At 68.5% G+C, this 25,278-nt stretch overlaps 1 protein-coding gene across 1 annotated transcript; it reads right to left on the reverse strand.

Moving 5' to 3' along the window:
- Positions 1-103: 103 nt before the first annotated feature.
- Positions 104-24,002, reverse strand: KIF5A (kinesin family member 5A). The gene is given in 20 exon segments (XM_064401021.1): positions 104-172; positions 174-233; positions 981-1,048; positions 1,654-1,771; positions 2,690-2,878; positions 4,248-4,394; positions 7,229-7,435; positions 8,639-8,707; positions 9,275-9,468; positions 10,132-10,280; positions 11,614-11,762; positions 12,511-12,615; positions 13,533-13,657; positions 15,767-15,854; positions 15,997-16,052; positions 16,612-16,660; positions 17,966-18,070; positions 18,582-18,655; positions 19,905-19,992; positions 23,077-24,002. Coding segments are annotated over 20 exon segments (2,223 nt in total). The 5' UTR covers positions 23,206-24,002; the 3' UTR covers positions 104-118.
- Positions 24,003-25,278: the final 1,276 nt, after the last annotated feature.

The raw sequence follows: 25,278 nt of genomic DNA on the forward strand, positions 1-25,278 counted from the left end.
GATTTGGGGCCAGGTTTGGGGTCAGGTTTGGGGCCAGATCTGGGGTCAGGTTGGGGGTCAGGTTCACGTCAGGGGTGGGCTCAGGGCTCTGGCCAGGTGGGGCTGTGGCCGGGGTCACTCACTCCCGCAGCTCGTCGATGGTTTTCTGCCGCTCGTTGACCTCGTCGCGCAGCCCGCGCCAGCTGCTTGTGCTGGGCCTCGCGCTGGCTCTCGAGCTGCAGCTCCAGCGCCGCCTGCACCCGCGGGCGCCTCAGCTCGGGCACCCCAACATTTCCTGGGCACCCCAGCACCTCCCACCAGGGCACCTCCCAGGGACCCACACCCAACACCCCGCAGGGACCCCACACCCCACGGGGATCCCACTCCCCAACATCCCCAGGGACCCCACATCCCAACACATCTCAGAGACCCCACACCCCAACAACCCACAGAGACGCCATACCAAACACCTCCCAGGGACGCCCCAGGGACCCAACACCCTTGGGGACCCCACACTGCAATACCTCCCAGGGGACCCCACACCTCAACACCCTTGGGGACCCCACTCCCCAACACCCCCCCAGGGACCCAAACACCCCTACCTTTGCAGGGATCCCCCACCCCAACATCCCCAGGAACCCCACACCAAACAACGCCCAGGGACCCCACACCCCCAGGGACCCCACGCAGACCCTCACCCAGCGGGGACCCCACACCCCAACACCCCCCAGGGGACCCTCAGCACGCCACATTCCCAGTGAGTCCTTGCAGCTGCCATCTCCCAGAGACCCCCACACCCTGCACCCAGCCTCGTGGAGACCCCAACCTCCCCAGCATCCCCCCCACCACCCCCCAGACCCCCCGGCCCCCCAAGGACCATCACTCACCTCGAGCACCTCTCTCACACCGTAAGAACCCCTAGCTGTCCCCCCTGCCCAACCCCCAGACCCTTCAGGCTCCCTGAGCCCCCCAGGGTTGCTGTGCCCCCCCTGTCCCCTCACCTTGACCTCGTCCGTGTCCTGGGTCTCATCCTGCTCGCGCTGCTTCCGAGCTGCCCCCTGTGCAGCCTCTGTAGGGCCCGGCAGGACAGGGACCCCTCAGCCCCGCCCCGAGCCCCCCTGTGCACTCCCCAGCCCCCCAATGCCTCCATGACCCCCAGCCCCCCCATACCCTCCCAGCCCCCCGTGTTCCCCCATCCCCCTGAGCCCCCCTGTACCACTCCATACCCCCCCAGCCCCCCGTGTCCCCCCGTGCCACCCAGCCCCCGAACCCCTTGTGCCACCCCATTCTCGCCCCATACCCTCGAGCCCCCAGCCCCCCCCAGACTCCCCCCACCCCGCTCCTGCAGCGCGCCAGACCCCGCTCCCACCACCCCCTACCCCATGCCCCTGCCACTCCCCCCGACTCCCAAGCCCCCCACATTCACGCACTGTCCCCCAAGCCCCCCGTGCTCCCGCAGTGTCCCCAAGCCCCCCGTGTTCCTGCACTGTCCCAAGCCCCCCAGCCCCCCCCGTGTCCCCCGCAGTGTCCCCAAGCCCCCCATGTCCCCCCCGTGCCCCCCTTGTCCCCGCAGTGTCCCCAAGCCCCCCCATACCCCCCCGTGTCCCCGCACTGTCCCCAACCCCCCATGCTCCCCGTGCCCCCGCAGTGTCCCCTCGCCCCCCGCGCCCCCACCCTGCGCCTGCAGCCTGGCCAGCTCCTCCCCGAGCGCGTCGTGCGCCTCCTCCAGGTGCCGCTTGCGCAGCTCCAGGCTCTGCGCGTACTCGGTCAGCGAGCGGATCTTCGCCTCGTGCTGCACCGGCACCGGCACCGGCCTCAGCCAGGGGGGCACCGGCACCCCCGGCACCCACCCAGCGCCATCCCCCCGGCACCCGCGGGGGCACCGCCCTGGCAACCCCCAACCCGGGACCCACCCCCGGGTGCCCCCGACACCCCCAGGGGCACCTGACCCCCGACCACCCGCGGAACGTCCCCGCAGCACCCCCAGGACCACGCCCAGGTGCCCCCAGCACCCCCAGGGCCACCCCCAGGTGCCCCCCAGGTACCCCCAGGGCCACCCCCAGGTGCCCCCCAGCACCCCCAGGGCCACCCCCCACTGGCACCCCCAGAGCCACCAAGCCCCCACCCCAGGGCAGTCAAACCCCCAGGGTCACCAAACCCTTGGAGCCACCAAACTCCAGGCCCCCTGAACCCCAGGGCCACCAAACCCTTGGACCAGTAAAATGTGGTGCCACCAAACCCAGGGCTGAGAAACCCAGGGCCACCAAAACCCATGAAACCAAACCCTGGGCCACCAAAACCTGGGCCACAGAACCCCTGGCCACCAAACCCTGGGGCCACCAAACCCTGGGTCACAGAATCCCTCAGGCCACCAAATTCTGGGACACCAAAGCCTTCAGCTGCCAAATCTTGGAGCCACCAAACCATGGCGTCATCAAATCCCAGGGACACAAAATCCTGAGCCACCAAACCCCAGAGCCACTAAATCTTTGGGCCACCAGACCCCGGAGCCACTAAACCCTGGAGTCACTAAATCTTGGGCCACCAAAGCCTGGGTCACAGAACCCCCTGGCCACCAAACTCTGGGGCCACCAAAGCCTGGTGCCACCAAATCCCATGGACACAAAACTGAGCCCCCAGACCCCGGAGCCGCTAAACCCTGTGCCAGCAGAGCCCGGGTGCCCTGGCAGGCCCTGCCCGCCTGGCACACCTGGGAGATGAGGAGCTGGCAGGAGGACAGCTCGCGGCCCGTCACCTCCAGCTTGCGGTGGCACTCCACCTGCAGGCTCTCCAGCTGCCGGCAGCGCTTCACCACCGACTTCACCTCCGACTTGATCTTGCTGATGTAGAGCCGGGCAACGGCGAACTCCTCCTCGATGGCCCCGCTCACCTCCACCGGCTGGCACGGCACGGCACGGCACGGCACGGGGCACAGGAATGGGCCACAGAGTGGGTATGGCATGGCACAGGAATGGCACAGGAATGGCACAGCGTGGGTGTGGCATGGCATGGCACAGGAATGGCACAGAGTGGGTATGGCATGGCACAGGCATGGCACAGGAATGGCACAGAGTGGGTTTGGCACGGCATGGCACAAGAATGTCAAAAGTGTGGGTATGGCATGGCACAGGAATGGCACAGGAATGGCACAGAGTGGTATGGCATGGCATGGCATGGCATGGCATGGCACAGTGCGGGTATGGAACAGGATGGCACAGCACAGGAATGGCAACAAGAGTGGGTATGGCACGGCATGGCAACGGCACGGGGCACAGGAAAGGCACAGAGTGGGTATGGGCATGGCACAGGAATGTCAAAGAAGTGGCACAGGAGTGGCACAGGAATGGCACAGCGTGGGTATGGCATGACATGGCGCGGCACAGCATGGCATGGCACAGGAATGGCACAACACATAGGTATGGCATGGCATGGCATGGCATGGCATGGCATGGCATGGCATGGCATGGCACAGTGCGGGTATGGAACAGGATGGCATGGCAACAGGAATGGCACAGAGTGGGCATGGCATGGCACAGCATGGCACAGGAATGGCACAGTGTGTGTATGGCACAGCACAGTGTAGGTATGGCATGACATGGCACGGCACAGCATGGCATGGGACAGCACAGGAATGGCACAGTGTGGGTACGGTATGGCACAGCACACAGCATGGCACAGGTACAGCATGGCACGGCATGGCATGGCATGGCACAGTGTGGTATGGCACAGCATGGGTATGGCACAGCACAGCACGGCACAGGTGTGTACCACACACAGGTACAGCATGGCATGGCACGGCATGGCATGGCACACGGGTGTGGCACAAAATGGCACTGAATGGTGCAGGCCTGTCCCAGGCACAGTGTGGCACAGGCATGTCCTGCACACGTGTGTGGCACGGGGATGGCACACACAGGGGATGGTACACATGGGCATGGCATGGGGATGGCGTGGGCAGTGCAGGGGCATGGCATGGCACAGCAGCACAGCTGGCACGGGGTGGGCGTGACACTCACTGGGGTATGGTTGACAGGGACACGGAATGGGCATGGGAGGGACACAGGATGGGCACGGCACAGCTGGGTGTGACATGGCACGGCTCTGCTGCGGGCACTGCACGGCACGGGTGGCACAGGCAGGGCAGGGACACCCCACACTCGAGGGAAGGCACGGCAGGGGCACATCCCACATGGCACAGACCCCCCTCTCCCCCCTGCCCCGTGTCCCCCCGTGCCCCCCCGTGCCCCCGGTGTCCCCGGTGCCCTCACCAGTTTGATGTCGCCGCTGCCCACGAGGGCGCTGAGCTCGCTCAGGTCCCGCAGGAGCCCGTTGAGCACCTCGGCCGCGCGGCGCCGCTGCTGCCCCCCGAGCTCCCGCGCCCGCGACAGCTCCGACTCCAGCGACAGCGTGGTGGCCTGCGACAGCGACAGCGCTGGCACCGCGGGCACGGCACCCGGCACCCCCCCGGGACCACCCCCGGGACCCCCCGGGCCAGCAGGGCACACCCCAGGACATCCTGCGGGCCCCCCGGGCACCCCCCCACCTGAGCACCCCAAAAACTGCCGACACCCCCTGTGCCCCCACAGCCCTGGCACCCCCCTGTGCCCCCACAGCCCCCACAGCCCCCTGTGCCCCCACAGCCCTAGCACCCCCCCCCTGTGCCCCCTGTGCCCCACAGCCCTGGCACCCCCTGTACCCACACACCCAGCACGCCCTGCCTCAGCTGCCCCTGCCTGAGCCCCCCTACCCGGGCAGCCACACCGGGCACTGCCAGCACGCCCTGGCATCACCCAGTGCTGCCCCAGTGTCGCCCAGTTACCACCCAGTGGTGCCCAGTACCACCCAGTACCGCCCAGTACCATCCAGAACCATCCAGCACCACCCCAGTCCCGCCCATCCTGGCACCCCCAGCACCCCAAGGTGCCACCCGAGGGGAGCACCCAGCCTGGCACCACCCAGTTCAAGGGCAGGGTTCCCCAGTTTGGGCACTGGTTTGAGGCAGGGGAATCCCCCCTTCTGCTCGGGGGGAGTCTCTTTTTGGGGTGTGGCTTGATGGGAGGGGGAGCCCCCTCTTTGGGGTCCAGTTTGGGGTTTAGGGCTCCCAAGTCTGAGGCTCCTGTTTTGGGGTTTCCCTGGCTCGCAGCATCCCAGTTTGGGTTTGGGGGCCCCAGTCTGGGCCTGGGGGAGGGGGCTTTGGGGGCTGCTGTGTCAGAGGGGGCTTTGGGGGGTGCTGTGTCAGAGCAGGGGGGGGGTCCCAATGGGCTCCACGCAGGTTTTCCACTGGGGTTGGGGAGCCAGTTTGGGGTTACCAGCGGGGTCTAGGGGGGATCTCAGCAGGGATCCCAAATGTAGGATAGGCTCTCGGTGGGAGCCCATTGGGGGTCCCAGCCTGACACCCCCGGGGCTCCCACTGTGGCCCTGTGGAGCCCCCAGCAGGAATTCCCACTGGCCATGGGGCATTCCCAGGAGGATCCTGCCGGGAATCCCCTGTGGGGTGCCCAGGGGGCTCTCAGCAGGTTCCCAGAGCCACTTTGGGGTTCCCCAGTGGGGGAGTCCCCAGCAGGGATCCCAGCTGAGTCCCCACTGGGACCCCACTGGGTTTCCTGTTGGGCTCCCAGCAGGACCCCATGGAATTCCCAGTGCAGGGTTCCCAGCTGGTTCCCAGTAGGGTCCTGTTGGAAATCCCCACCGGGTTCCTGTGGGAATCCCCAGCAGGACCCCCATTGTGAGTCCTGGTGGGGACCCCATGGAGGTTTTGTCGTGGTGTTTCCCTGCTGGGCTCCCAGTAGGACCCCAGTGGGTTCCCAGTTGTGTTCCCAGTTGAGTTCCCCATTGATTTCCCCACTGGGTTTCCTGGTTCGTTTCCCTGTAGGGTTCCCACTGGCGTCCCTGTCGGTTTCCCTTTGGGTTCCCAGTTGGGTTTCCCCTTGGGTTTCCCAGTTGGGTCTCCCCACAGATTTCCTGTAGGATTTCCCACAGATTTCCCTGTAGATTTTCCCATCGTTTTCCCCACTGGGCTCCCAGCTGGGTCTCCCCACAGATTTCCTGTAGGGTTTCCCACAGATTTCCCTGTAGATTTTCCCATTGTTCTCCCCACTGGGGCTCCCAGTCAGGTTTCCCCACTGATTTCCCTGGTTTCCCCACTGATTTCCTGTAGGGTTCCCATTAGATTTCCCCAGTTGGATTCCCCATTGATTTCCCCATTGGTTTCCCCACTGGTTTCCCTGTAAGGTTTCCCATGGATTTCCCTGTAGGGTTCCAACTGGTTTCCCTGTAGGATTTCCCATTGGTTTCCCTGTTGTGTTCCCAGTTAGGTTTCCCAGTTGGGTTTCCCCATTGGTTTCCCTGTGGGATTTCCCATTTATTTCCCCATTGGTTTCCCACAGATTTCCCTATAGGATTTCCCATTGTTTTCCCCACTGGGCTCCCAGCCTCACTGATGCCCTGCTGTCCCTGTGCCTGTCCCCGGTGTCTGTCCTGCTGTCTGTCCCAATGTCCTGGGTCCTGGTGCCTGTCCCAGTGTCTGTCCCACTGTCTGTCCCAGTGTCTGTCCCACTGTCTGTCCTGGTGTCCCAGGCCCCCATGACTGTCCCATCCATCCCAGTGTCCATCTCGGTGCCTGTCCCAGTGTCTGTCCCAGTGTCTGTCCCAATGTCCATCTCGGTGTCCCAGGCCTCAGTGCCTGTCCCTGTACGTGTCTCTGTGCTTGTCCTGATGTCTGTCCCGTTGTCTGTCCCAGTGCCCGTCCCTGTCCCTGTCCCTGTGCTGTCCCGGTGTCGCGGTCCCAGTGTCTGTCCCTGTCCAGTCTCTGTACCTGTCCCAGTGTCCCTGTCCCTGTCCCACTGTCTGTCCCTGTCCCTCTCCCAGTCCCTGTCCCAGTGTCCCTGTCCCTGTGCCGTCCAGGTGTCTGTCCCTGTCCCTCTCCCTCTCCCAGTGCCTGTCCCAGTGCCTGTCCCAGTGTCCCTGTCCCTGTCCCACTGTCTGTCCTAGTGTCTGTCCTGGTGTCCCAGGCCCCAGTGCCTGTCCCAGTGTCCCTGTCCTTGTCCCAGTGTCTGTCCCTGTCCCGTCCATCCTGGTGCCTGTCCCTGTCCATGTCCCAGTGTCCTTCTCCCCGTGTCCCTGTCCCTGTCCCGTCTGTCCCACTGTCCATCCCGGTGTCTGTCCCTGTCCCTGTCCCTGTCCCTGTGCCATCCCGGTGCCTGTCCCTGTCCCGTCTGTCCCACTGTCCATCCCGGTGTCCGTCCCTCACCTCGGTGCGGGCCAGCTCGTCGGCCAGCCGCCGGTTGTGCCTCCCGGTGTCCTCGGCCTCCTGGGCCTTGCGGTCGTAGCTCCGGGCCAGCTCCTCCAGCGCCGCCAGCACCTCGGTGACCTCGGCCCGCGCCGCGCCGTGCTCGGCCCGCAGCGCCGCCAGCTCCCGGCGCGCCGCCTCGCCCCCGCCGCGGGCTGCTGCCAGCACCTGCCACACCGGGACACCGGGTCACAGCGGGACACACCGGGACACCGGGACACACCGGGTCACACCGGGACACACCGGGACACGCCGGGTGACACCGGGACACCGGGGTGACATCGGGACACCCCACACCGGGACACACCAGGTGACACCGGGGCACACCGGGACACCGGGTCACAGCGGGACACACCGGGACACCGCGTAACACCGGGACACGCCACACCGGGACACCGGGTCACACCAGGTGACACCAGACACCGGGACACACTGGGTCACCGGGACACACCGGCTCACACCGGGACACCGGGTCACAGGGGACACAGGGTCACAGCGGGACACAGGGGGCATGGTGGGGGTCCCAGGGATCAGAATGGGGGTTCCAGGGGTCATGGTGGGGGTCCCAGGGGTGATGGTAGGGGTCCCAGGGATCATGGTGAGGGTCCTAGGGATCAGTTTGGAGGTCCCAGGAGTCATGGCGGGGGTCCCAGGGGTCAGTGTGGGGGGCACAGGGGGCAGAGTGAGGGGCATAGGGGGGCATGGTGGGGTCTCAGGGGTCATAGTGGGCATGCCAGAGGTCATGGTGGGGGTCCCAGAGGTCATGGTGGGAGGCACAGGGGGCATGGTGGGGGGCACAGGGGTGATAGGGGGGTTCCCAGGGGTCGTGGTGGAGTCCCAGGGATCAGAGTGGGGTCCCAGGGGTGATGGGAGGGGTCTCAGGGGTCATGGTGGGGGTCCCAGGATCATGGTGAGGGTCCTAGGGATCAGTTTGGGGGTCCCACGGGTCATGGTGGGGGGCACAGGGGGCACAGTGGGGTCCCAGGGGTCAGTGTGGGGGTCCCAGGGATCATTTTGGGGGTCCCAGGGGTCATGGTGGGGTCCCCCAAGAGACACAGATGTCGAGGGGGTGGCTCGGGGTCCTGGGGGGTCCCGGGGCCAGTCCCAAAGTGGTCCTGGCAGAGTCAGCCTGAGGTCACAACTGGGGGGGGTCCCAAAGGAGCTCTGGGGGGTCCCAGTGAGGCCACATGGGGGTCCCGGGGGTCAGGGTTTGGAGGGTCCCACCCTCAGGGTGAGGGGCCCAGGGGGGCTGGGCTGGGGTCCCAGAGGGGTCCAAGTGGGTGCTGGGCCCTGGGAGGGTCCGGGGGGGTCTGGGGGGGTCGGGGGGGGTCAGGGGGGTCAGGGGGGTCGGGGGGGGGTCAGGGCCCTCACCTCCTCCTGGTCCAGCATCTGCTGCTTGAGCTTCTCCATGATCTGGCTCTGCTGGTTGATCTCGTCATCCTGGGGACACCGGGGACACTGGGGTCACTGGGGCACTGGGGGCACTGGGGACTGGGGGCACTGGGGGCACTGGGGCACTGGGGGGACTGGGGACTGGGGGCACTGGGGGCACTGGGGCACTGGGGGGACTGGGAGCTGCCAGGGGGTCCCCACCAGTCCTGGCACACTGAGGGTCTGGGGGCTGCTGGGCAGACTGGGATGTCCCCAGATGTCCTGGGGCGCTCTGGGGGGTGCTGGGGGTCCCTGGCAGGTCCTGGGGGGTCCCTGGTAAGTCCGGGGGGGTCCAGGGGGGTCCCTGGCAGGTCCTGGGGGGTCCCTGGCAGGTCTGGGGGGGTCCTGGGGGGGTCCCTGGCAGGTCCGGGGGGTCTCTGGCAGGTCTGGGGGGGTCCTGGGGGGTCCCTGGCAGGTCCTGGGGGGTCCCTGGCAGGTCTGGGGGGTCCTGGGGGGTCCCTGGCAGGTCCTGGGGGGTCCCTGGCAGGTCTGGGGGGGTCCTGGGGGGTCCCTGGCAGGTCCTGGGGGGTCCCTGGCAGGTCCGGGGGGTCTCCAGCAGCCCGGGGGGTCCCCCACCTTGTCATCCAGCTGCTTGTAGAGCTTGCGGATCTCCTCCTCGTACTTGTGGCGCTCCTCGTCCGAGATGTGGATGACGATGGAGGAGCTGTTGTCGTTCAGGGGGGGCTCCTCGGGGGCCCCCCCCGTGCCCTCGCCCGGGCCCGTGCCCGCCTCGGCCTCGCTCAGCTGCTCCGTCTCGGGCACGGCCTCGCCTGGGGGGGACGCGGCCTCAGAGCCCCCCCCCGGGGCTGGGGGTGCCCCCCGAGCTCGGGAGGCCCCAGGGTGGGGGTCCCAGCAGGGTGGGGGTGCCAGCAGGGGTGGGGGTCCCCTCGCTGCTCAGCCTCTCCCCGTGAAGGACGCGGCCTTGGGGTCTCCTCTGGGGGCTGGGGGCTTTTGGGGTCCCCTCCCCACAGCTGGGTCCCCTTCCCATGGTTGGGGTCCCCATTTCACAATTGGGGTCCCCTCCCCACATCCGGGACACCCCCCACACAATTGGGTCCCCTCCCCAGAGTTGGGGTTCCCATTTTACAAATTGGGGTCCCCTCCCCACATCTGGGGTCCCCCCCACATCTCCGGATGCCCCTCCTGGCTCCCCCAAGTCCCCCCCAGGGGACACGCTGTGCCTCAGTGTCCCCAGCAGGGCTGAGGGGATGGTGGGGTGCCCCGGAGTGCCCCCCAGTTTTCGGGGTGCCCCGGGGTCCCCCTCCGGTTTCGGGGTCCCCCCGGTTTCGGGCCCCCCCCCGTTTTCCAGGTTCCCCCCCGGTTTCGGGATCCCCCCCCGGTTTCGGGGTCCCCCCAGGTTTCCAGGTTCCCCTCCGGTCTCGGGGTCCCCCCCCCGGTTTCGGGGGTGCCCCCGGTCTCGGGGTGCCCCTCACCGCTCCTCCAGCGGCCCAGCTCGGCCTCCAGGCGCTGCAGCGTCTCCCGCAGCGCTTTGTTCTTCTCCTTCTCCTTCTCGAACTTCTTCTTCCACTGCTCGGCCGTGAGCTCCAGGTTCACCGAGGCCGTGTTCTTGATGGTCTTGGCCCTGCGGGCACCCGCAACTGGCACCCCGAAACTGGCACCCCTGCCCCCCGGAACCGGGAACCCCGAAACTGGCACCCCAAAACCGGCACCACTGCCCCCCGAAACTGGCACCACTGCCCCCCGCAACTGGCACCCCGAAACTGGCACCACTGCCCCCCGAAACCGGGAACCCCGAAACTGGCACCACTGCCCCCCGGAACCGGGAACCCCCGAAACTGGCACCCCAAAACCGGCACCACTGCCCCCCAAAACTGGCAGCCCAAAACTGGCACCCCTGCCCCCCGAAACTGGCACCACTGCCCCCCGAAACTGGCACCCCGAAACTGGCACCCCTGCTCCCCTCACGGGGCACCCCAGGGTCACTCCAGGGGGGTCACCTCCCCTCTCCCCCCCCCCTCCCTGGGGACCCCAGCGCAGCCCCCGCGGGGCGCAGGGGGCACTCGGGGGGCACTCGGGGGGCACTGGGGGCAGTGGGGGTGTCGGGGGGAATTTGGGGTGCGCTGAGTGCAGTCGGGGTGCACGGGGGCACTTGGGGTGTGGCTGGGACACCATGGGTGAAGTTGGGGCGCACTGGCAGCAGCTGCGGCGCACTGGGGGAACTTGGGGTGCACTGGGGACACTTGGGGCGCACTGGGAGCACTTGGGGTGCAGCAGGCGCTGTTGGGGTGCACTGGGGGAAGTTGGGGTGCACTGGGACACCATGGGTGAAGTTGGGGTGTAGCGGGGACACTTGGGGTGCACTGGGAGCAGTGGGGGTGCAGCTGGCGCCCTTGGGATTCAGCAGGCGCTGTTGGGGTGCACTGGGGGAAGTTGGGGTGCAGCAGGCACAGTTGGGGTGCACTGGAGACAGTGGGGGTTCATCAGGAGCTCTTGGGGTGCGCTGCAGTCCGTGGGTGCCCCGGGGGTGCCCCGGGGTTCTCGGGAGGTCTCGGGGGGGCTCTGGGGGGCTCGGGGGGCTCAGGGGGGGCTCGGGGCGCTCTGGGGGGGCTCGGGGGGCTCTGGGGGGTTATGGGGGGGCTCAGGGGGCTGTGGGCGCTCCAAGGGGGGCTCTGTGGGGCTCTGGGGGGCTCGGGGGGTCTCTGGGTGACTCGAGGGGCTCGGGCGGCTCGGGGCGCTCTGGGGGGGACTCTGGGGGCTCGGGGCGCTCTGGGGGGCTCGGGGGACTCGAGGGGCTCTGGGGGGGCTCTGGGGGGCTCTGGGGGTTCGGGGCGCTCTGGGGGGCTCGGGGGGCTCTGGGGCACTCTGGGGGGGACTCTGGGGGCTCGGGGCGCTCTGGGGGGCTCGGGGGGCTCTGGGGGGGCTCGGGGGGCACGGGGGGCTCGGGCACCCCGCACCTCTGGCCGAACATGAGCGTGGATTTGGTCTCGGCGTCGTTGTAGCTGGAGGGCGAGCAGCAGATGAACATGGTGGTGCGGCAGTTGCCGCCCAGCGAGTCCTGCAGGATCCGCGTCATCTTGCTGTCGCGATAGGGCACGTAGGCCTTCTGCGGGGGGAGGGGGCGTCAGCGCGGGGACCCCCGGGACAGCCGGGGACAGCCCCGGGACAGCCGGGGACAGCCACGGGACAGCCACGGGACAGCCCCGGGGACAGCCCCGGGACAGCCACGGGACAGCCGGGGACAGCCACGGGACACGCGGGAGTGGGACACGGGGACAGCGGGATCGGGTTGGGGACACAGAGGGGACAGAGCGACACACGGGGGACAGGGGGACTCAGGGACACACGGGAGTGGGACACGGGGGACAGGTGGCTCAGGGTTGGGGACACACGGGGGACAGAGAGACACACGAGGGGCACGGGGCTCGGGTTGGGGACACACAGGGGACAAAGTGACAGACGGGGCAGGGGGCTCAGGGACACACGGGAGTGGGACACCGGGGACAGCGGGCTCAGGGACACAGAGGAGGGCAGGGGGCTCCGGTTGGGGACACACGGGGGACACGGGCTTGGGGCTGAGGACATACGGGGACAGCGGGCTCAGGGGGACACACACAGGGGGCAGGGAGCTCAGGGGGACACGGGAGTGGGACATGGGGACAACGGGCTCGGGTTGGGGACATGGGGGGCTCAGGGGGACCCACGCGGGGCTCGGGTTGGGGACACCGGGGGTCGGGGGTGCCCCCCTCGCAGGACCCCGGACGGGACAGGGCTGGGGCGGGGGGCTCCGCAGGGCGGGACACCCGGGGGGGCTCGGGGGCCTCGGGGGGGCTCGGGGGGCTCGGGGGTCTCACCGTGCCCTCGGCCAGCGCCGAGATGACGTTGCCCAGCGCCGACAGGGACTTGTTGATGTTTTTGGCCTCGTCCAGCACGGCCCCCTCAGCCCCCGTCTTGCTCACCTGGGGGAGGGGGGCGGCTCAGGGACCCCCCCAGGGATGGTCGCAGACCCCATCCCAGGGTGGCACCAGGCAGGAGACCCCAGTGCCAGCACCCAGAGACCCCTGCCCCAGCCTGACAGTCCTGAAACCTGACAGCCCCAAACCACAACGGCCCCAAAACCCCCCAATGACCCCCAAAAAATCCAATGGCCCCAAAAATGGCCCCAGTGCCCCCAGACCCCAATATCCCCCAAACTCCACGGACTCCCCCCAAATGCTCCCACCCCTCCCAACGCCCCCCAAAATCTCATGAACGGCCCCAGGTCCCCCCCTCCCTGGGGAACACTTTCCCAGTGCCCTCCCATTGCTCCCAGTGCCCCCCAATGCCCTCCCAGTGCTCCCAGTGCCCCCCCAATGCCCTCCCAGTGCTCCCAGTGCCCCCCCCCGAGCCCCTCCCAGTACTCCCAGTGCCCCCAGTGCTACCAGTGTCCCTCCCAGTGCCCTCCCCAGTGCCCCCCCAGTGCTTCCAGTGCCCTCCCAGTGCTCCCAGTGCCCCACCAGTGCCCCCCCAGTGTCCCCCCGAGCTTCTCCCAGTGTTCCCAGTGCCCTCCCAGTGCACCCCAGTGCTACCAGTGCCCCCCCCAGTGCCTCCCCCGAGCTCCTCCCAGCGCTCCCAGTGCTCCCAGTGCTCTCCCCAGTGCCCTCCCAGTACTCCCAGTGCCCCTCCCTGAGCCCCTCCCAGTGCTTCCAGTGCCCCCCCCGAGACCCTCCCAGTGTCCTCCCAGTGCTCCCAGTGCTCCCAGTGCCCCATCCCACCTCCCCTTCCCCCCGCACCCCAGCTCTGCAGTCCCGCAGCTCCGAGGTGCCCCCCTTGGGGTCCCCCCCACTTTGGGGTCCCCCCACCTTTGGGGTCCCCCCAGCTTTGGGGTGCCCCCCACCTTCTCGCTGCCCGCCAGGTCCACCAGGTAGAGCTTCCCGCTGAGCTTCTGCTCGGTCTCCACGTTCTCCTGCTTGATGTGGATGAGGAAGATGCTGTGGCTGCGGGAGCTGTGCTCGTTCATGTCTGCGGGCAGGGCACGGCTGGGGCGCCGGGCGCACGCACGGCCCGCGGCCCCAGACACACACAAACACCCCAGAAAACACCCCAAAACCCCTCCAAAAACACCCCCAAACCCACAAAAAAACCCAAAATCCCCCCAGAAACCTCCCAAAACACCCCAAAAACACCCCAAAACCCCCAAACCACCCAAAAACCCCAAAAAACCCCACAGAAACCCCCCAAAATCCACCCAAAACCCCTCCAAAAACACCCCAAAACCCACAAAAAAACCCCAAAATCCCCCCAGAAACCCCCCAAAACATCCAAAAACACCCCCAAAACCCCAAAATTCCCCCAGAAACCCCCCAAAACACCCCAAAACACCCCAAAACCCACAAAAACCCCCAAACCACCCAAAACCCCCAAAAACTCCACAGAAACCCCCCAAAATCCCCCCAAAACCCCCCAAAAAATCCAACCCCCCCCCTAGAAAACCCCCAAAACACCCCAAAAAGCCAAAATCCCCCCAGAAACCCCAAAAAAACACCCCAAAACCACCCCAAAACCCACAAAATCCCCCCAGAACCCCCCCCAAAACCCCCAAACCCCCCAAAAAACCAACCCCCCCCAAAATCCCCCAGGCTGCCCCATCCTCCCAATGCCCCCAAACCCCAATATCCCCCAAACTCCACGGACTGCCCCCAAATGCCCCACCCCCCAACATCTCATGAACACGCCCAGACCCCACGCTCCGGGGGGGGCACAGCCCCCAGTGCCCTCCCAGTGCTCCCAGTGTCCCCGTGTCCCTCCATGTCCCCCGTGCCCCCCACGCCCCCCGTGCCCCCTATGTCCCCCACACCCCCCATGTCCCAGTGTCCTCCATGTCCCAGTGTCCCCATGTTCCTCCTGTCCCCAGTGTCCCCATGTCCCCCCCATTTCCCCCTTTGTCCCCATGTCCCCATCTCCCTCATGTCCCTTAAACCCCCCTTGCCCCCCGTGTCCCCATGTCCCTCCTGTCCCTCCATGTCCCCCGTGCCCCCCACGCCCCCCCGTGTCCCCATGTCCCCATGTCCCTCATGTCCCCAGTGTCCCCAGTGTCCCCATGTCCCCCCCATTTCCCCCTTTGTCCCCGTGTCCCCATGTCCCTTATGCCCCCATGATCCCAGTGTCCCCCACATCCCCCCGTGCCCCCCACGCCCCCCATGTCCCCAGCGTCCTCCATGTCCCCTTTGTCCCTCTATGCCCCAGTGTCCACCGTGTCCCCCATGTCCCTCCCGTCCCCTCTGCCCCCCATGCCCCAGTGTCCCCCATGTCCCTCACGTCCCCAGTGTCCCCCGTGCCCCACCATGTCCCCGTGTCCCTCCCTGGTGACACCCATGCACCAGCTGAATGTCCCAGCTCTACCCCTTGTCCCCCCATGTCTCCTTCTGTCCCCATGCCCTCCATGCCCCCAGGGTCCCTGTGTCCCTCCATGTCCCCCATGTCCCCATGTCCCCCATGTCCCCATGTCCCCCATGTCCCCCCCATTTCCCCCTTTGTCCCCTGGTCCCCGTGTCCCCATATCCCCATGTCCCCATGTCCCTTTATGTCCCCATGTCCCAGTGTCCCCCACATCCCCCCGTGCCCCCCATGTCCCCAGTGTCCTCCATGTCCCCGTGTCACAATGTCCCAGTGTCCCCGTGTCCCCCATGTCCCCTTTGTCCCCCCATGTCCCCAGTGTCCTCATGGTGTCCCCCCGTCCCCCATGCCCCCCACGCCCTCCGTGTCCCTCCATGTCCCCAGAGTCCCCCATGTCCCCGTGTCACAATGTCCCCCATGTTCCCATGTCCCCCCATGTCCCTGTGTCCCCAGTGTCCCGTGTCCCCCATGTCCCCAGTGTCCCGTGTCCCCCCCATTTCCCACTTTGTCCCCATGTCACAATGTCTCCCCATGTCCCATGTCCCCCACGCCCCTCATGTCCCCAGTGTCCCCATGTCCCCCATGGCCCCTTTGTCCCCCCGTGTCCCCATGGTGTCCCCATGTCCCCATGTCCCCATGTCCCCATGTCCCCATGCCCCCCATGCCCCCCGTGTCCCCATGGTGTCCCCATGTCCCCATGCCCCCCGTGCCCCCCGTGCCCCCCGTGTGGCTCACTGGTGACAGCCACGTGCCGGTTGGATTTCCCCTCGTCGATGACATCCAGGATCTCCTCGGGGCTGGACACGAAGCGCTCGGTGCAGCCCTGGGGGGGGGCCGGGGGTGGGGGGTCAGAGCCCATCCCCCCCCCCTGCAGTGACCACGGGGGGGGCTCAGAGCCCATCCCCCACCCCGGGGGTGACCACGGGGGTCCCCAGCCCCTCCCCCCCGGACCCTCCCCCCCTCACCTTGACGTAGGGCACGCGGTTCTTGTCCTCGTGCACCGACAGGTTGGTCTTGGTCACTGGGGGGACACGGGGGGTGGGCTGGGGCCTCCCAGTGCTCCCAGTAACCACCCAGTGCCTCCCAGTGCTCCCAGTAACCACCCAGTGCCTCCCAGTAACCACCCAGTGCCTCCCAGTGCTCCCAGTAACCACCCAGTGCCTCCCAGTAACCACCCAGTGCCTCCCAGTGCTCCCAGTAACCACCCAGTGCCTCCCAGTAACCACCCAGTGCCTCCCAGTGCTCCCAGTAACCACCCCAGTGCTCCCAGTGCCTCCCAGTAACCACCCCAGTGCTCCCAGTAACCTCCCAGTGCTCCCTGCAACCAACCAGTAACCACCCACTGCCTCCCAGTGCTCCCAGTAACATCCCAGTGCCTCCCAGTAACCAACCAGTGACCACCCAGTGACCTCCCAGTGCCCCCAGTGCTCCCCCATCCCCTCCCATTGTTTCCAGTTCTTCCCAGTAACCACCCAGTCATTCCCAGTAACCACCCAGTACTCATCAGTTGGCCCCCAAGAGCTTCCCAGTGCCCCCAGTCCCCCCAGTCCCCCCCCAGTCCCCCCAGTGCCCCCACTCACTGTCCAGCAGGTCCCGGATCTTGTCCAGGTAAATCTCAAAGTAGGACACCTGGGGGAGGGGAGGGGAGGGGGGGTGGGTGTCAGCCCGGGCCGGCCCCCCAGTGCCCCCCCAGTGCTCCCAGAGCTCCCAGTGCCCCCCCAGTGCTCCCAGTGCCCCCCCAGTGCCCCCCCAGTGCTCCCAGAGCTCCCAGAGCTCCCAGTGCCCCCCCAGTGCCCCCAGTGCTCCCAGAGCTCCCAGTGCCCCCCCAGTGCCCCCCCAGTGCTCCCAGAGCTCCCAGTGCCCCCCCAGTGCCCCCCCAGTGCTCCCAGAGCTCCCAGAGCTCCCAGTGCCCCCCCAGTGCCCCCAGTGCTCCCAGAGCTCCCAGTGCCCCCCCAGTGCCCCCCCAGTGCTCCCAGAGCTCCCAGTGCCCCCCCAGTGCTCCCAGTGCCCCCCCAGTGCTCCCAGAGCTCCCAGTGCCCCCCCCAGTGCCCCCCACAGTGCTCCCAGAGCTCCCAGTGCCCCCCCAGTGCTCCCAGTGCCCCCACAGTGCTCCCAGAGCTCCCAGTGCTTCTCCCAGTAACCACCAGTGCCTCCCAGTGCCCTTCCAGCCCCTCCCAGTGCCCCTAGCAGTGCCCCCAGTGCCCCCTCAGCACCTCCCACTAATCTCCCAGTGCTTCCCAGTGCCTCCCAGTAACCAACCAGTGCCCTCCCATCCCCTCCCATGCTCCCAGTGCCCACCCCGAGTTCCTCCCAGTGCCTCCCCAACCCCTCCCTGTGCTCCCAGTAACCTCCCAGCGCTCCCAGTGCCCCCCCATCCCCTCCCAGTGCACCTCCCAGTGCTCCCAGTGCCCCCAGTGCCTCTCCCAGTGCCCGCCCATCCCCTCCCAGTGCCCCCAGTGCCCCTCCCATCCCCTCCCAGTGCTCCCAGTGCCCCCCCCGAGTTCCTCCCAGTGCCTCCCCAACCCTTCCCAGTGCTCCCAGTGCCCCCCAGTGCCCTCCCAGTGCTTCCCAGTGCCCCCTCAGCCCCTCCCAGTAACCTCCCTGTGCTCCCAGTGCCTCCCAGTACCCAACCAGTGCCCCACAGTGCCCTCCCAGTGCCTCCCAGTAACCAACCAGTGCCCCCCAGTGCCCTCCCAGTGCCGTCTCAGCCCCTCCCAGTGCCCTCCCAGTGCTTCCCAGTGCCCCCTGAGCCCCTCCCAGTAACCTCCCTGTGCTCCCAGTGACCCCCAGTGCCCTCCCAGTGCCCTCTCAGCCCCTCCCAGTGCTCCCAGTGCCCCCCCCAGCCTCTCCCCATGCCCCCAGTGCCCTCTCAGCCCCTCCCAGTGCCCCCAGTGCCCCTCCCAGTGCCCCAGTGCCCCCCGTGCCCGGTGGCACCTTGATGTGGAACTCCAGGTTCTCGTCCATGGCGTAGATGTGGTTGAAGATGTCGCGGGCGATGCGGGGGATGATCCCCATCTGCTGCGGGTCGTGCAGCTTCCCCTGGGGGCACAGCGACATGGGGGTGACAGGGCCCCCGTGCCCCCCGGGGCCCCGCAGGGCCCCCCAAAGCACCCCCAAAGCACCCCCAAACTCCTCAGGGCCCCCCAAACTCCCCAGAGCCCCCCCGTGCCCCCCGAAGGACCCCCAAACTCCTCAGTGCCCCCCGAAGGACCCCCAAAGGACCCCCAAACTCCTCAGGCTCCCCGTGCCCCCCAAAGCCCCCCCAAACTCCCCAGTGCCCCCCAAAGGACCCCCAAACTCCCCAGTGCCCCCCCAGAGCTCCCAGTGCCCCCCAAAGCCCTCCGTGCCCTCCAAAGCCTCCCGTGTTCCCCCAGTGCCCCCCAAAGTCCCCCATATCCCCCCAGTGCCCTCAGTCCTCCCACTGCTCCCAGAGCCCCCCCAAATCCCCCCAGGGACCCCAGTGCCCCCCAAATCCCCCCCAAAGCCCCCCGTGCCCCCCAAATTCCCCCCAAATCCCCCCCAGTGCCCCCCCAAAGCCCCCCGTGCCCACCTCCATGGTGTGGGTCTTGCCCGATGACGTTTGTCCGTAGGCGAAGATGGTGCCGTTGTACCCGGCCAGAACATCTGGGGGCGACAGGGCATTGGGGACCCCGGGACCCCCAAAAACCCCCCCGGGACACCCCCCCGGGACCCCCCAAACATCCCCAGGGACGCCCAAAAACCCCCCCGGGACACCCCCCCGGGACCCCCAAACATCCCCCAGGACACCCAAAAACCTCCCGGGAGCCCCAAACCCCCCCGTGACCCCCAGAAACCCCTCGGGACCCCCAAACACCCCCGGGGACCCCAGGGACATTGCAGACCCCCCCCCCAAACCCCAAGGGACTCCCCTGGGAACCCCAAATGTCCCCGACCCTCCCCAGATCACCTCGGAGCCCTCCGGGGAACCCCAAAAACACCAAAGGATCTCAGAGACACCCCAAAAACCCCGGGGGCCGCAGTGACCCTCCCAAGGGACACCCCAAAAACCTCAGGCACCGCAGTGACCCCCAAGGGACACCCCAAAAACCCAGGGAACCTCAGTGACCCCCCCCCCCCAAAGTCCTGCAGAGCTCCCGAGGCCTTCTGGGCACCCCCAGGAGCCCCCAGGCCAGCGCTCCCTGGTGTCCCCACGCTGTCCCCAGCTGTCCCCAGACTGTCACAGACTGTCCCGGGCTGTCCCCGAGCTGTCCCACCCAGGGCTGTCCCCAGGCTCTACCGGCGCTGTCCCCAGACTGTCCCCGATGCTGTCCCGTGCTGTCCCCAAGCTCTCCCTGGGCTGTCCCCGGGCTGTCCCTGGTGTCCCCACGCTGTCCCCACGCTGTCCCCGGATTGTCCCACCCACGGCTGTCCCCACGCTGTCCTCAGGCTCTCCCCGGGTTGTCCCTGGTGTCCCCAGGTTGTCCCCACAGTGTCCCCGGCTGTCCCTGGGCTCTTCCCGAGCTGTCCTGGGTTGTCCCCGGGCTGTCCCCACACTGTCCCCTCTCTGTCCCCTGGCTGTCCCGGGCTGTCTCCTGGCTGTCCCCTACTGTCCCCGTGCTGTGTCCCACGCTGTCCCGGGCTGTCCCCAGGCTCTCCCCGGGCTGTCCCACCCAGGACTGTCCCCACACTGTCCCTGGGCTGTCCCTGGGCTCTCCCCGGGCTGTCCCGGGTTGTCCCCACGCTGTCTCCAGGCTGTCCCCGGCTATCCCGGGCTGTTCTCCCTCTGTCCCCAGCTGTCCCCAGCTGTCGCGGGCTGTCCCCGGGCTGTCTCCATGCTGTCCCCAGGCTCTCCCCGAGCTGTCCCCGCTCTGTCCCCTCTGTCCCCTCTGTCCCCGCGTCCCGCGTCCCTCACCCTTGACGATCTGCATGGCACACGCGTGGTACACCTGCTCCTGCGTGGTGTTCGGGGGGAACACGCGGTCAAAGACGTACGGCTTGCCCTGGGGGGGGACAAGGGACACGCAGGGGGGTCACCGGGCAGAGAGAGACCCCCGGGGAGCCGGGGTCACCGGCCAGAGAGACCCCCGGGGAGCCGGGGTCACCGGGCTGAGAGAGACCCCCGAGGAGCCGGGGTCACCGGGCAGAGAGAGACCCCCGGGGAGCCGGGGTCACCGGGCTGAGAGACCCCCGAGTCAAGGGAACCACCGGACAGAGAGAGCCCCCCAACACGGGGGTCACCGGACAGAGAGAGACCCCTGAACGGGAATCACCGGGCAGAGAGAGACCCCCGGGGAGCCGGGGTCACCGGGCAGAGAGACCCCCGGGGAGCCGGGGTCACCGGGCAGAGAGAGACCCCCGAGGAGCCGGGGTCACCGGGCTGAGAGAGACCCCCGGGGAGCCGGGGTCACCGGGCTGAGAGAGACCCCCGGGGAGCCGGGGTCACCGGGCTGAGAGAGACCCCCGGGGAGCCGGGGTCACCGGGCTGAGAGAGACCCCCGGGGAGCCAGGGTCACCGGGCAGAGCCCCCCCTGCATGGGAATCACCGGGCAGAGCCCCCCGGTCACCGGCCAGAGCCCCCCGAGTCGCGGGGGGCTGGGCAGCCTCGGGTCCCTCAGTGAGTCCCGGTGGGGGGGGGGACTCATTCTGTGCCCCTTGTGCCCCCCCGAACCCCCACCCATGGGCCCAGCCCCCCAATATCCACAGAGACCCCCCCGTCCAAATCCTCTCACAGAGCCACGGGACCCTCCAGACTTCCCCAGAACTCCCCGTGGATCCCCAGAGACCCCTGAGCCCCCCAGAGACCCCTGAGCCCCCCAGAGACCCCTGAGCCCCCACAGACCCCTGAGCCCCCCATAGACCCCCAGAACTCCCCATGGATCCCCAGAGACCCCTGAGCCCCCCAGAGACCCCTGAGCCCCCCACAGCCCCACAAACCCCCAAGGACCCCTCAGCCCCCTCACAGACCCCCCCCGCCCCCCCTCACACCGCCACAGACCCCTCAGACCCCCTCAGCCCCCCACAGGCTCCCAATCCCCCATAGACCCCCACAAACCCCCAGGGACCCCCATAGACCCTCCCCCAGACCCCTCACCCTCCCTATAGACAGACATAGCCCCCCCCCAGACCCCCATACACCCCCTGGGACTACCATGGACCCCCACAGACCCCCCAGAGACCCCCACAGGCACCTCAGCCACCCTGCAGACCCCCCCAAGACCCCTCCAGCCTCCCACAGAGCCCCCCAGACCCCTCAGCTGCCCCACAGACCCTACGGACCTCCCAGTCCCTGTGTGGACCCCCCTGACCCCCCAGACCCCACAGATCCCTCAGCCTGCCCCCCCCCGAGACCTCCTCCATCCCCCCATCTCCCCCCAGACCCCCCCTCGATCCCCAAGAACCCCCCCAGAGCCCCCCATGGGCAGTCAGACACCCCCAGCCCCCCTGCACGCCCAGAGACCCCCGGAGACCCCCCCGTGCACCCCCCACCCCTGGGAGCTGTCCAGGCCCCGGTGCTGAGCGGGGACAGACGGACACGGGGACAGATGGACATGGAGACGTGGGGACAGATGGACATGGGGAGAGATACGGGGACATGGGGACAGATGGGCATGGAAACAGACGGACATGGGGACAGATGGACTCTCAGACGTGGGGACACACGGACACGGGGACACACAGACATGGAGACACACGGCCATGGTGCACACGGCCATGGGGACACACAGGCTCGGGGACACACGGACACACAGACGTGGGGACAAACGGACACGGGGTCTCACGGCCATGGGGTACACGGACACGGGGACATGTGGGCACGGGGACACATGGCCATGGGGACACACAGACATGGGGACAAACGGACACGGGGTCTCACGGCCATGGGGTACACGGCCATGGGGACACACGGACACACGGCCATAGGGACACACGGCCATGAGGACACACGGACACACGGCCATAGGGACACACGGCCATGGGGACACACGGACACACGGCCTTGGGGCCGCACGGGGGGCTCGGGGACACGGGGACAGCCGGTGCCAGCAGTCCGCGCCCCCGCTCCCGCCCCCGCTGCGCCCCGCAGCCGCCGCAGCCCCGCGGCCCCGCCCGCCGCCGGTCACGCAACCCCCCCGCACCCCGCACCCCATCCCCCCCGCCCCCGCACCCCAATCCCAGCGCCCCCAGCCCCAACCCGCACCCCCGGCCCGCAACGCCGCCCCCGCACCCCCCCCGCACCCCCCGCACCCCCGCATTGCGCCGGCACAGCCGCACCGCGACACCCCCGGGCACGGACCCCCCATCCACGGACACCCCCGGCACCCACAGACCCCCCCACGGACCCCCCCCATCCATGGACCCCCGGGCACGGACACCCCTGGCAGCCACGGACCCCCCCATCCATGGACCCCCCATCCACAGAACCCCGCATCCAGGGAGCCCCCCATCCATGGACCCCCCATCCATGGACCCCCCCATTAACAGAGCCCCCCATCCACGGACCACCCCCCCCCCAATCCAAGGATCCCCCCAACCCGCAAACCCCCCACCCACGGACGCCCCCGGAACCCACGGACCCCCCCCATTTAAGGACCCCTCCGGCACTCACCGACCCCCCCCCATTTAAGGACCCCCTCTCCACGGACCCCCCCCTCCACAGACCCCCCTCCCCCCTCCACAGACCCCCCTCCCCCATCCACGGACCCCCCGTGCCCCCCACGTCCCCCCGGGCACGGTCTCGTCCCCCCCCCGGGCAAGGGGGGCTGTTATGGGGGGGTGCCGATATTTCGGGGGTCTCAGACGCCCCCCGGACGAGCCCCTAACAAAGGGCAGGGCCGCAGCGCGGGGGGAGGGGGGGGTCTGCGGCATCGTGCCCCCCCCGGGGGGGTCAGGGCGTGTCCGCTCATTGTAAACACACCCCCCCCCGCCACCGCACTGGGCAAACTGGGAGCGCTGGGAGCCTCGGAAATGGGGGGGGGGGGCATGGGGAGAGTCCCGGGGGGCAGCGGCCACACCCAGCAGCGCTCCCCCCCCCCCAGAAGGGGATCTGCCCCCCAAGTGGGGGTCCTGCCCCCCCCGTCACTCACCCCCACCACGACGCTGTCGTCCCCCTGGAACACGGGCAGGAATTTGTCCCCCCGCAGGATCTCGGCCTGGTTGAGCGGCCGGAAGCGGCACAGGACCTTGATGCTGCACTCGGAGCTGGGCTCGGCCATGCCGGGGCTCGGGGGGCTTCACTCGGGGGGGCAACGGGGCTGGGGGGGCACCCGGGGCGCTGCTCGCAGCCTGGGGACAGCTGGCACCGGGGGCAGGATGGCACCCGGCGATGCTGAGCGCCACCCGCGGCTGCAGGATGATGCTCAGGGGTGCAGGATGCTGCAGCTCAGAGATGCCGGGCGGTACCCAGGGATGCAGGTGGTACCCAGGGATGCAGGATGATGCTGCTCAAGGAGGCAGGATGCTGCTCAGGGATGCAGGATGCTGCCCGGGTGGTGCCCAAGGATGCAGGATGCTGCCCAGATGATGCTCAGCACTGCAGGGTGGTACCCAGGGCTGCGGGTGGTACCCAGGGATGCAGGATGCTGCCCAGGGATGCAGGATGATGCAGCTCAGAGATGCCGGGTGGTACCCAGGGATGCAGGATGCTGCCCAGGGATGCAGGATGCTGCCCGGGTGGTACCCAGGGATGCTGTCCGGGATGCAGGATGCTGCTCAGCACTGCAGGGTGGTACCCAAGGATGCCGGATGCTGCTCAGTGATGCAGGATGCTGCCCAGGATGATGCTCAGCACTGCAGGGTGGTACCCAAGGCTGCGGGTGGTACGCAGGGATGCAGGATGCAGCTCAGGGATGCAGGATGCTGCTGCTCAGGGATGCGCCTTGCGGGCTGCGGGAGGCGGCGCCGGGCGGGGCTGAGGCTCCGCAGCTGCCGCTGTCGCCGCTCCTGTGACCGCTGCTGTCGCCACTGCAGCCCCGGGACCGGCGGGTGGGGGGGGGGGCCGCCCCCCGCGCCCCCTCCCCCGCTTTAAGGTGGAGCCGCCCGCGGCTCTTAAGGTGGCCGGAGCTGAGGGGGGGGCGCAGCCCTGGAGGGACCCCCCCAAAGTGCTGATTCACGGCGGGGGGAGCACGGCCAGCCCCCCCGGCTCCCCCCCCCGCGCCAAGGCCGCGCTCCTGACTCATCCCCCGGTACACCGGGGGCTCTGCCCGGCCCCCGCCCCGTGCGACCCCCCCCAAACACGCCGGGGGGCGCGGAGCTGACCCCGGGGGTCTCCGCGGGTGAGGAGCGCAGCCCACCATGGGACACCCCCACGGTGCCTCCCCGTGCCACCCGGCCTGTGCGTGCTGCCACCCTGAGACCGGCCCGGAGTCCCCCCGTGTCCCCCCGTGTCCCCCCGTGTCCCCACCGTGTCCCACCGTGTCCCACCGTGTCCCCCATCCCTGCGCTCCCCCATGTGCCCCTCATGTGTCCCCCCGTGTGTCCCCTGACTGTGTGCCCACCCGTGTCCCCCCGTGTGTCCCCGTGTGTCCCCACATCTGAACCCCGTGTCCCCCCGTGCGTGTCCCCACGTGCCCCCGCCCGTGTGTCCCCCTCTGTGTCGCCCGCCGTGTCTCCCCCCTTTCCCCGACCCTTGTTCACCCCCGGTGTGTCCCCCTGGTACCCCCGTGCCCTACCCGTGTCCGTGTGTCCCCTGGCCCCCCATTGTCCCCCCGTGTCCGTGTGCCCCTGTCCCCCCCATTGTCCGCACGTGTCAGTGTGCCCGTCCCCCCCACTGTCCCCCCATTGTCCCCCCGTGTCCGTGTGTCCCCTGTCCCCCCATTGTCCCCCCATGTCCGTGTGTCCCCTGTCCCCCCATTGTCCCCCCGTGTCCGTGTGCCCCTGTCCCCCCCACTGTCCCCCACTGTCCCCCCCGTGTCCGTGTGTCCCCTGTCCCCCCACTGTCCCCCCATTGTTCCCCCGTGTCCGTGTGACCCTGTCCCCCCATTGTTCCCCTGTGTCCGTGTGTCCCTGTCCCCCCCACTGTCCCCCCACTGTCCCCCCGTGTCCGTGTGCCCCTGTCCCCCCCACTGTCCCCCATTGTCCCCCCGTGTCCGTGTGCCCCTGTCCCCCCCACTGTCCCCCACTGTCCCCCCCGTGTCCGTGTGTCCCCTGGCCCCCCCGTGTCCGTGTGTCCCTGTCCCCCCCACTGTCCCCCATTGTCCCCCCGTGTCCGTGTCCCCTGTCCCCCCCACTGTCCCCCATTGTCCCCCCGTGTCCGTGTCCCCTGTCCCCCCCACTGTCCCCCATTGTCC

This window comes from Passer domesticus, chromosome 31, assembly GCF_036417665.1.
Source record: "Passer domesticus isolate bPasDom1 chromosome 31, bPasDom1.hap1, whole genome shotgun sequence".
In the NCBI taxonomy this organism is placed as follows: Eukaryota; Metazoa; Chordata; class Aves; order Passeriformes; family Passeridae; genus Passer; species Passer domesticus.